Here is a 12516-nt window from a genome sequence, read left to right on the forward strand (position 1 = left end):
CTTGCAGTTAGACACGTAGTGGAAGTAAATGGTGTTTGGTGTACTAGGCACTGTTTTGGTCATGCAAATTCTTGCTTGTTTTTATGGATTTGAAAATTGAGGATGTTTTCCTGAATGGGAAGTTGTTTTTAAATTAGAAGATTTAAATTCCTCCTGGTTCTGCAAGCATAGGTTAACCAAATCATTCTTTTTAGTGTACAAATTTCTTGGTAAAAAGTAAACTAAGCTCATGTTTTTTCATCTGGGTTGTCACAGATTTTGTGTTTTGTTTTCTTTTAGCTAAGATAGCCTTCATACCCTTGAAGAATGTTAGTTCTTCTTTCTTTGCCAAGTGATTATTCCTATTTAATTGCTCACTCACCAGAGTTTGAGAAAAAGATGCAAAGGGGAAGAGAAAACAAACCTAGAAAGCACTCGTCTAACTAACTTTTGCAAGTAACAGTAGGTTATCTTCAGTGTTGCTTTATTAGAAATACGTGACTACCTCAGGTCTGTCTGTCCAACTCAAGCAGTTTTTTTTTGTCTCATCAGCCAGGACTCAGAAACTTGAGCTTCTTGGCATACAGAGTTAAGGGAAGCAGGGGAAATGGAAGTGAAGGAAAACAAGAGCAAGGAGAACACCACAGGATTTCTAAACTGAAGGCTGTGCTGAAGTTGAACTAAATTTAAGAGTCAGAAACCTGTGCTTTGAGTAGAAGTCTCCTTACCCAGAAAGAGAAACAGCAAGTTAAAAATCACAAATGTTACTCAAGATACTTGATACGTCACAGCTCTAGTTTTTTTGAGCTTCAAGAGCTTTGTAGAGACTTTGTTTTTCATGTGTGGAGACTTCTGTAATATACAGAAATTCATAGTACTATTGAAAGCTGTTTTCCACGTGGCAAACTGGGCCATTTTCTAACGTATATCCCTTCAGATAAATGCTTGCAAATCACTGAACTGCTAGTGTATTTATGGTTGTATATTTATCCTTTGCACTTGTACGTATTTTTTTGGATATAAATAAGGGTTTGGGTGATCATATAAAGATGGTGACTATGATTCCTTCAGAGAAATTAATTTGAAACAAGGGCCAAATCCTTTGTATCTCAATATTTTACAAGTGTAACAACATTAAAGAAGCTGAGTTAATACACACGGCTATTGGAAAAGACTGCTTACTGAAGTTAGCATAGTTAGCATTACAGAAAAGTCTGGTGCAGGCCACATCTAGCTCCAGGAGCAGTTATCCAACTCTGTGTTCACTGAAATATCCTAATCCCTTTATTTGATCATTGTTCTTCATGGGCCAGCTACTAAGAAACCATTATGTTGAATATTGCTAATGCTTTTCCATTTTAGTATCCCTTTTCCTTAGTCCAAAATAAGGCTATGCATGAATGTTTATAACCATGGGCATTCAGGGTTTAAAATTTTTCCCAAAGGCACTATCCTGCCTGAATAATTATGGTGATTTCACAAGAGTAGTTTATTTTATATTCTGTAATGTCTATTCTAGATCCTAACTATCTGCTAAGCTTTCATATGACTATGGAAAATAATGATGATCATGAAATGTAGTATTGCCCAAATTATCTCTGAATTTTGATGAGTTTCATGGCCTTAGCAGTGTTTATATTAAACTTGTATTGGAACTGATTATCTCTTTAATGATGCTGAACTCAGTTTTCATTGAATTTAAAATTGAGCATCATTAAGAAAATGTGACTCAGGATTAGGACGCTAAATACAACTTAACTTTTTAAAACTTTCAATCATGTATCCAAAATGTTTTAATACCTTGCAACAGTCAAGTGCTACTCCTCTTAACAATGAAGTTTTGACTTCTTCTTAATATTTGATGTTGCACAGTGCAGTCTTTAAGCACTAATTCATGTATTAATTTCACTGACAGAAATTTTTAGACACATTATAAATTTAATCTGTAAATAAGTATTAACTTTCAACTTGCATGAAAGCTAAGAAGTTACTAATAATTCTGTGCAATTATCTTATTGTGAAATTAACTCACGTTTCTGATTTGGACCCTTTGAATCACTTGATATTTATTTATTCTCTTACGCAATTTTATATGTTTTGGTCAATGTATGAGGACAGTTGCATGAAGTCTTCATTTGGCTAATCTGTAGATTAAGAATTTCTGAAAAACTATCACAATACTTTCAAGATGACTTATTTTAGTGCCTGAGTAAATTAAGATAAAGCTTTTAAGGACACAAGAACTAAACAAACCTACTTGACGTGAGTCATATTGCAATAAAAGCAAACATTACCAAGATACAGATTTAGAAACAATTTCCTGTTATAAACTTCTTCTGCATATTTTGTGTGTGCTATTCTTTTTTAATGTGGACTGTTTTCAATGAAAATGATTCTTTTATTCCTTATAATACTGAGGAGTTTAGGCTCAAAATAGAAAAAATTTAGACTCTAGGCTATACAAAGAGATGCGAGATAAAACTGGTATTTCTTTTAATAACAGATGTTCATGCAGTAAATGAATCTTGAGAAATATGATGTTTTTATTATTATTTATATTGTAAATGTTTCAAGAAATGTTTTTATAGTTAATCAAAGAAAAACTGCCTTTATATAGATGAATAATACTTTCTGTACCACGGTTTCATCCCAAAGGTGTTGCTTAAGGAATTCAATCTCCTGGACATAAAACAATCCTGAAACTTCTTTAGTAAATCACCCCTAATTTCAATATAAAACCAATAAATTGAAGCAGTTGCTATTATGAGCAGTTCATAAGCCAGATTTTTGTATGAAATTTAATGAATTCAACAAATCAGCAAATAAAATAAAACATAATTGACTGTTCAGGTGAAACTTTGTCAAAGTTCTGTCAGCTTTTTAGAGTACCACTTTAAAAAAGGCTTACTTGTTTCTTAACTCTTTAACATCTAAGCTAATATGGTTAAAATTTAGGAAAATGTGAAATGGCTTATCATCCTTTGAAAACTACTTTAAATGCCTGCCAATGCATTTGGCTATACTGAAAGTTTGAAGAGAGATCCAACCATTTGTAATTTTTGTTGCCTCACAATGAAAATGTTACGGGGCCATTAATTCTGATTCACATACTGTATGGTTACACATACTTTACTTTTTTGTCTAGGAGCTGAGAGAAATACATAACAAACAGCAACTACAGAAGCAAAAGAACTTGGAAGCCGAGAGGTTGAAACAGAAAGAACAAGAAAGGAAGACAGAACTAGAAAAGCAAAAAGAAGCTCAAAGGTAACAAAATGCTCTAGTTTATGCCCTTCCTGTGGAGATACTGGAGTGCAAAGCATTTTGCAAAAAAAGTCAAATAAACTTTGTATTTCCAGGAACATAATCTGATCTTAAATAATATATTACTAAATGGCAAGAATATCTAAAACCTAGAACAAGTTTTGGTTCAGTGCAAATGACTTCTTTAGAAATGAAGTTTTTTTTATCCTTGAATGAAAAGTGTGTTGTGGAGATGAGCTTCTACATCTGTTTGTGACTCTTAACTGTCAATGATACATACAGATTTCAGCAGCATTACTTAAAAGGTATAGTGTACTTCTACATTTAGAGATAGAGCTAATGGTTTTTACTACACATCTTGGAAATAACTTTTTAAATGTATTTATATATTTAAATATATTTATGTAAAATAAATGGCATATAGTCTAGCAAGCAGTTCTATTCTGACATAATTTATTTGTAGCTTCCTGATTAAATTTTTAGCAGTTTAGGGGTTTTTATGCTGTCAATCTGGGTAAACACTGGTCAAGTGATGAAAACAAAGGCCTGGGAACAGGGGATCCTAAATTACTGGTTATCATATTACATGGATTGCGATCTAAAGCAACTTGGTCATCTGTGTTATTTATGAGTCAAGTTAATTTTATATTTCAGGCAAACCAAAACAAGGTCTCAGTGAAAACCTCATCTTCAAACAGAAATCTTATACATAGAAAGTAGCTAAGCTAGGGTAATTCTTTAATCACTTGCATAGAGCTGGTGCCTTTAAGAATCTGAGGTACTGACTTCAGAAAAAACAAATTTTCTAAGAAAACAAGAAATCAGTCCCCTACCCCTGAGATATGTTTTCATCATGTTCTCAATCCAGCAGCTAGAACAAACTTGGTTTATATCAATGGGAAGATATTCCCTATTAATTACTCTACTAGAAACATAATTAAAAATTCATTTTCTAAAGCCCATCTGACTAAACTCACCAGGTAAGACACCACTTAGATAATAAATAAATAAATAAAGAGCTTTGTATCTGTATATGATGCAGCCTCAGTGTTGCAACAAAACTGCTGAGTAATTGGCTCTGAATACTTTGCAAATGAACCTGCCAAGGACAAATTCAATGGTTGAACGAGGAGGTTGACAGAACAGTGAATTTATTAAATTGTTAGATGACTTTACATTGAAGGCAGAAATGTATAGCAGTAGTTTGTAGAGGAGGAAGTAATATCCTCACTGGTGTCTTAACCTATACTCACGGTATACTGATATGGAATATTGAGATTGTACCAGAAATTTTGTTTTGAACCAAGGATGGTTTTTTTAGCTTCTAAGTTAGTAGCTGTCATCTTACACAGGTACTAAGTACCTTGGGATCTATCAGAAAATGTTTCTGTCAACTCAAAACTTAAAATGACAGAAGATGGTATTTGCCCTCTGGTGCCAACCTACCATTTGGAAAGTGAATTTTTACCCTTAAGTATTTTGGCCAGGAATTCTTGGCGCTCTTGGACAAAATATGTGCTATACAGTAGGCCAAGTCTGTAATGACCAATTTGTTGCCATGCAATTTTCACTAATTTTGTAGGTATTAAAAAGTATGGAAGTGGAACAGGTCACAGTACAAATCAAATCACCCAGTGTGTCTGTTACAACCCTTTAGAGTTATCTTTACCAGTACAAATTGTTTCTAGCAGACAATACTTACCCATTTTTTTCTTGTACTCTGTCAGGGGGTGGAAAGGACTTGTTGGCTTTCACAGTTAGGAATGTGAAATTTTCTGAGTAGTTCTGTAAGAGTACTGTGCGAAGCTTGTGGATATGTTTTTAGTCCTTGTCCCACAACAGAAAGATCAGGACTGCTATATTTTCTGATTACCACTTTTTTTTTCTGATTTGGCTATTTTGTGTCTTACCTAGAGATGTTTGTAGCTTTGAGAAAATAAGTAGAACCAATTTGTTTGAACAGTATTCCTGACTTCTTCCTGCATTTTAAAGCTAAAGTGAGTGCTGAGCAATAGAAATGGAAGAGTATAATTTGCTGCTTGTTGTGTTTCAGGGAAAACTATAGAAGAATTCATTACTGAAAATGTCTGGTGATAGTTGTAGCTGATATCTACAGTTCTAGATTAAATAAAAGGAATTGTGGGGCAAATGAAAATAGTAACCTGTAGTGCTGATATAATGGGATGCTCAGATTGCTTGGGAAGAGATTATGAAAAGCAGCCTTACAGTTACAGGGTCTTAAAGGGCTTATTTATGTTTTTTTTTTTTTTTTTTTTTTTTTTCTTTTTCTATATATGGTTCATTACTTAAAATAGTTGCATTGAATTTGTGAATCCCATAGAAAACTATGAAAAGAGAATACACAAATATTGTTGAGACTCTGATATTGTTAAATTGAAGATCAGGGACTGAAAGTGTAAAGACACTGTATTGTATAAAGCTTATAGTTTTCAGAGCACTGTAAGCTCAGTAAGAGACAGTTATAAAATACCTATGTAAAGTTTCATACAGTAATTGGAAAAACATAGTTAAACAGATTTATTTTCCTGTCTTTAAAGAGGAGAAGAAATCACAGTCTCGATAAATAAGCAGTTAAATGGTTACAATTCAATCAATAAGAACAGTTAAGCATTTAAAAATCTCTGAAGAACTCTGATGAGAAGAAATTGTGTTAAATGTTTTTTCCCTTCTTACATTCAGCTACAAACCACAAGTATTTAATTTCTCACTGTATGCTGAGGCCTTTTCAGAGTTCTGTGGAATTGTGTTGTAAAGGCATAGACTTCATATGTAAGTTAAAATAAAAAGTTATATTAAAGTTCATTTTTAGATGCAAAGACAAAACAGTTTAAAAATAAAGTCCTGCCATTAGTAGCAGGTTACACAGATTAGTGTTCTCTCACTTGTCTGGGTCACAGCTCTTTCTTTAGGAATACATAGAATCTTTGCCATCTAGGAGCCAATGTGTAAGAAAATGTTGTGGAGTGGTTGATAACTCAACAAATGAAATTACCAGATCTGGTAGGATATGCAAAAATCATAAGGAGTACACTTTATATTGTAGATTACACACAAGGACAAGTAACTACTATGGTCTTTTGTTTGACTGACTTAAAAAACAAAACAAAACACTTTACTTGTCCAACAGACGAATCCAGGAGCGGGATAAACAACGGCTTGATCGAGTGCAACAAGAAGAAGAACTTCAGTGGCAAAAAAAAAATCAGGAAGATGAGAAGCAAAAAAGGGAAGAAATAACCAAGAAGAAGGAAAGCGAGGATAAGGGGAAACAGGAAATCCAAGAGAAACTGAGTAAGCTTTTCCAACCACATCAAGAACCAGACAAGCCAGCCGTCCAGGCTCCTTGGTCAAATGCAGGTAGAGGAAGAAATCAAGAAATGCTGTTGCACACGCCTTTTGAAGAACCATATGTTTCACAATTGAATTGTTGATTTTATTGAAATAAATCATGAATGGTTTGAGCTCTAAACTCCAAAAGGTTGTTCTCTTCTAGGCTTCAGTATTCTTCCTAAAAGTATGGTGTTCAGCAGACAGAATAAAACACAAGTCGATGAGACTCGAAGTGCAAACTGAAGGAAGAATCTTAGATGTAAAATGGTCTAAGATGTTGACGTAAGGTGTCAAAAATTACTGCTGCACTTCTCGTTACAAATCTTAAGAAATCTGGATTTTTTACAGTATCAGTGTGTCATTTAGCTATCCTTCTTCCTCTTCCCCTTTGACATGCATGTTGCTTACCGAACAAATGACCTGAAGTCTATTATATAATCTTCTTCTGTTATGCATGTAATCACTTTCAGCTGAGAACTTTTTCTCTTCATTATAACCTATTTTGTTGCCCATATTTGGAATCATGGTACCCTCTTAAGTGGCTTTGATAAATATACATGAGAATTGATGTATGAATGTAATATTTGTCTAAATACCTCATCAAAGGACTGCATAAAAGGGAAATTACCTTTTATCTTTTAGGACTAATCTAGGGTAGACTTTATCAATTATATATTCTTGTTAGGTATTATTTGGGCAGAATAGCAGAGGGCACTTCTGTGACAGAATACACAAATAGGAACTGCATTATATGAGAGAAATTTAGCTTATCTTTTTTCTGTGTTCTTCTTTTCACTAGTAATGCGTCTTTAATACAAGCATGTGATTTTTAAAACACCATCTGTAAGTGACCTCTTTTCAGCTAATCCATGTGTGTTAGGACATTCTGAAACACCTTTTTTTCAAAGTATAGTCAGGCTGCAATTGAGGCTGCTACATAAGCAGGCTCTAAAACTGGCATACCACTGATACATGCAAGAACATTACAGTTTGAATTGAATCTGTGGCTTACTACTCAGATATAATCTACAAAATCAGTGATGCATTTGAGAAGTTATGTATGTTGCATTGTAAGTGCATGATTCTTTGTACAAATAGTTGTGTACATCATGTTAGTTACAATACAGTAATATTATACATGATATTAAGAAGAAAAAATAGTAAGTGATCATGTAAAAACATGCTTTTTCCTATTTCCCCTTGTGTAAAAGGATAATATACTTTCTACAGACAATGTAAGGTTTGTTACTTTTTTGTATCCACTTTTGCCTTATTTTTCAAGTCTGTAAAAATAACGCCTTTTTTTTTTTTTTTTTTGTATCTGTGCTTTTTTCTTTGCTCAGAAAAAGCTCCTCTAACAATTTCTGCTCAGGAGGATGTAAAAATAGTGTATTACAGAGCACTGTATCCTTTTGAATCAAGAAGCCACGATGAAATCACTATTCAGCCTGGCGACATAGTCATGGTAAGAAAGGATTGTGATATGTAAAAAAAATTTTTTTTTTTTGCACTTATATGAGAAGAATTACATATGGCAATAATTTTTTACAAATTTATGAAAAATATTTCAGTGAATATCAAAATATATAGGATGTGATACTGCACATTACCTATTACAATAACATATAGCTTCTTAGAATTCACTGTAATGTAAAGTTTAAACATAATCTATGAGTAGATCATATCAGTTGTAGTATGCTGAGCTGTGTGTGTTTGAGGTGCAAAGTGATTTCAAAAGTTCCTATACAAAAGTTGTTGTTGTGAAAGGTTTTCTGTCCTTCAAGGTACCTAGGGGTTAAAGTTACTGTTATTTTCTATTGAGAGAGCAGCTGCTATGGGTTAAATCAAAAACTGGCTTTGATAAATAAAGGATGTTTCTAAAAAGAAATTTACTTTTTTTATAGGAGTAATACAAGAGCAGTGTTAAAAAATAATTTTAAAAATTGCCTTTATTAAGAAAATGTGATGTCCAGTGTAATACCAAGTGAAACAATCATACTAAGCTACAAGATGGCTACAGTTCTGTCAGAATCCCATAAATATTAGTGAAGTCTTTGTAGGATAGTAATTCTGGATTTTTTTCTACAGCTCTTTTGGTGACATTTTTTGAGATAACCTAATTTAACTATAACTTGGAATTATTTCTGTAATTACTCCGTTGTTATTTTTTGCTTTTTATCTACTTAACTCTTTGGTGAGACAAGAGGATATAAAGTAGATAAAATGTCATTTCAAAAAAAAGGGAAACTTCAAAACCTAAACATTTGATTGCATGCATGCTGATAAAGAAGCATTTCCATTCATTTTTAAAATAGATGATGAGATAATGGAATATGGGCTGCCTATAACTGTTGTGTTAAACTTCTTATTCTCTAAAGCTGTCTTCCAATTTGTGCGTAACTATATTTTTAAATTACAATTCTGTTGTTAATGACTGCAGTATTAATATTAATAACAGGCTAGTATGATCTTAACATGCTCATGTCTATTCATAATGAAAATGCCCGGTGTGGAAATTAAATGCTATCTTGTTCACTGGGGGAAAGTATATTCATTATAGTGCTCCAAAAATATTTTAAGAGTCACTGCATTTTGACACAGTTCAGTAATAACAGATTTTAGAAGAAAAATACCCTTTGTAGACTGTCATAAATTGTAATGATATCTATAAAAGAAATGCATCTATTCTAGGGAGATGAGCCCTCATCTCTCATCCTTTTTTTTGTTGTTGTTGTTGATTCAGCTGTGTCACAGTGAGGTATTTGTGACATTAGAATCTGCTTCTGGGAATTAAGTGAATCCTGTATTAACAGCAGTACTGAATGACTCGGGAAGAGGTCCAATCCCATTCTGAATAAAATTGCAATGGGCTATTATTCTTCATCAAGAAATAGTCAGCTGTTAAATTAGAGAGGTTATAGGTACACGGGTCTCCTTGGGCTCTTGGAAAATGCTGTATCTCTCTTTCTCCAGAAATAGATAATAGATTGTAGCTTAGACATATAAGTAAACTTTTTTTTTTTTTTTTTTTTTTTTTTCTTTCATGAGGAAAAGTGGTCACTATTAGGTAGACTCACAGGGAAATACCATTTTGCCAAAAATATGTGATTTTAAGGAGCACTTCACACGTTTTAAAGTCTTTGGTACAACATAAGTTTTGCTATATGTTATTTTGGACTTCAGCTTACTCCAGAAAAGAACATTCTCTAGCTCAGTTTTCTTTATTTAACATACTTATAACAATAATTAAACCTGATGACTAATTATTGTGGGATTTATCTCCTGCTCTGTAGTAATTGCTTAAATGGGCTACTCTTAGAAAATTAATATAAGTAAAACACTTCTGTGAAATGTGTTATAATTCTGCCTTGCTTTAAATCATTGCTTTCCTGATGGAGGTTAAAAGGGAATGGGTAAGTTTGCTATATGACTGTTAGGAAGTCTATGCAATTTATTCATTTTCATAAATACAGATTTTGTTACCATGTAGTTTACTTGTTTTTGAGTTTATGTAGGGTGAAGTAACAAATCAACACACATTGTCAAAAGTAATTTAAGTACAATGGAGCAGAATTTACTTTTGATAATGGGCATTTGGATTCCTAGACTCTTATCTGTCCTTAAGTGTTTGTCGTGTCATGTGGGGTCTACAAGGTTTGAGTCAGTTACGTCTTTTGGAAAATAATTATTTACAAGCTTACATGTTAAAGTGTGACTGATGTTTCATTTATGACATAAATGCAACTCTGTAGTTAAGCTGACCTGTGCAGTTAGGAGTTTACTGTGTGCAACAAGAAAAAAAATGTTTAGGGTAATTGTGTTCTAACATAGGTAACTTTAGTATTTACCCATTTTAACACTATAAATGGCTTTGTCTGTGCAGACCTGTGAAGTCATGTCCTGTATCTTATAGATATACAGGAGATATTGCCCGAACTGTCACTGCTATGAGCAAAGAATCCAGCTGAAGCACACATCCATTGACAGAGCACATGGAAAACAGGCCAAAATCCTGGATTTAAACAGGACTGCAGAATTCATTATGTCAGAATGACTTGAGGCTTTAATAGGTGTATAGCTTGTAAATAGTACTTGACAACAGTGTAATACACTTTTACACTGTGCATGAATGCTGAGGTCTGTTGTGGTAGAAATGAAGGAGAAGAAAGAAGCTTCATTCTGAAAGAAGTATTTGCAAAAGTGTAGATGAGAGCTTTCTTCTGCTTTACTTTCCAGTACACGTGCTAGCTATCTGTAGGACTGATGTATGTGGAATGGTTTAGAGAATGTGTGGGGCGTGGGCTGTATTTTTTAAAAAAACACTTCTACTTTTTAATTAAAGGATTTTTGTATCTTAGCTTGGATTTCTGCTTTCTCTGCTTCTTACCTTTTTACATACTTGAAATAATTTCCACTGTAAGACTGTGATTCCCTTCACTGTGTGGATTGATTTATAACCCTAACTATAACTTAGCCAAGCTTTTGTCTGGGAACAAAATATATTCTGAGCCAAGAAAGCCATGCCTGGTTCAGGGCTCTGTCTATTCAAGAACATAAGTTTCTATTATGTGTATGGGTATATGTGTGCAATGTGTGCAATTCTTTTCCTTTGGATAGCTCTCTGACAAAATGGGTCCTGCTGTCATTTGCTGCTGTTAGGAGTAAGTGAATGGATTCTGTTGTTATTGGCACTCTTTGATATAATTCAGCTTATTTAAATAAACTTAAGTATAACTTAGTGAAATACAATTGATTTACCGAGTTACTGAACTGTAGTGGCTCTGATTATAGAACATAAGTTAAATAGAGAGTTCATAAAAGAAGCTAAAATGGGAAGTCCTAGACAATTTCATAATGGTAGTTTGTTGTCAGTTTTGTTGGCCGTTGACTGTGAAAGTTAGAAGGACTGTTCTTTGTATTGGATACATAGGCAGCCTTGTTGTCTTAGACCCTGCGTAGGCGTAATCAACATATGGCCTCTGGCGTGCAGAGCTTATATTCAGCATTGTACTAGGAAATCCAGTATTCTCAGAGTAGCTAGATCAAAGGCCTACACATGAAGTAGAATTAAAACGATGATTTGATGTGTAGTTAAACAAAACAGACTATGATATTCTGGTTAGCTTTCATTAAATACTTTTTTGAAAGTATTAGGTTATGACTTCATATGTAGAATGAATCACTCCCGTAAAGTAGGACTTGTGTTTTTGTGTACATGCACGGCTAGTGATACACAAGCCAGCTCAAAGCGGAGTAGGCCTCTGCAAAGCTGACAGAGATATTACCTGTAGCTAGTGCTTCTGTTGCTAAGAGTGGTATTGCTGTCATTTGTTGTGTTGAACCACAGGGAATGAAAATTTGTAAGCTGTGGCTCTTGAGTACAGTTAAATAAGAAAAATGCACACATTGTAATTCAGTGTTCAGGTGTACTTTTAAAGGCTAGTTGTATTTTGGAAAAAAAATAATCTGGAATAAAAGTTTGTTGTAGGGACTTGAGGTGGTGGGTGTAAAAGTATAAGGAAATTGGAACAAATTAATTTTTAAAAGTTTTGAAGGAATGTATTTAAAGTTCTAGAACTGTACTAAAATAGCAGATGCAGATTATATTTTATATGAACGACTGAGAGAACATTTTTTATGAATTATAAAATGAAAATGATATTTTCAAGTGTCTTTTCATGAGTATATGATGAAAGCCTAATTTGATTGAGTAAGCATACATTTGAGTATCCTAATAAGCTGCTTTAAGAATTATTTTAACTTAAAACTCTTCTAAGGAGACATTAAATCAGTTGCTTTCAAAATCCCCGTGGTAATTTTTTGTCTGCTTGTAGAGAACATTTTTTTTTCTGAAAACTCACAGTGTTTTTTGTGTTACTGTGTTTTGTTTCAAGGATGTCCATTTTAGAAGGTCATGGTAAC

At 33.4% G+C, this 12516-nt stretch overlaps 1 protein-coding gene across 9 annotated transcripts in view; it reads left to right on the top strand.

The window, feature by feature from the left end:
- Positions 1 to 12516, top strand: part of ITSN1 (intersectin 1) — a 125720-nt gene that overhangs the window by 67239 nt on the left and 45965 nt on the right. For 5 of the 9 annotated variants that reach the window (XM_035315691.1, XM_035315698.1, XM_035315693.1 and 2 more), the window contains 4 exons: positions 3125 to 3246; positions 6392 to 6621; positions 7938 to 8059; positions 9993 to 10007. In XM_035315691.1, coding sequence (XP_035171582.1) covers positions 3125 to 3246; positions 6392 to 6621; positions 7938 to 8059; positions 9993 to 10007 — 489 coding nt within the window. The remainder of the gene's footprint in view (positions 1 to 3124; positions 3247 to 6391; positions 6622 to 7937; positions 8060 to 9992; positions 10008 to 12516) is intronic. The other 4 variants (XM_035315692.1, XM_035315696.1, XM_035315695.1 and 1 more) reach the window with 3 other exon arrangements.

Source organism: Oxyura jamaicensis, chromosome 1 (assembly GCF_011077185.1).
Source record: "Oxyura jamaicensis isolate SHBP4307 breed ruddy duck chromosome 1, BPBGC_Ojam_1.0, whole genome shotgun sequence".
Taxonomy (NCBI): Eukaryota; Metazoa; Chordata; class Aves; order Anseriformes; family Anatidae; genus Oxyura; species Oxyura jamaicensis.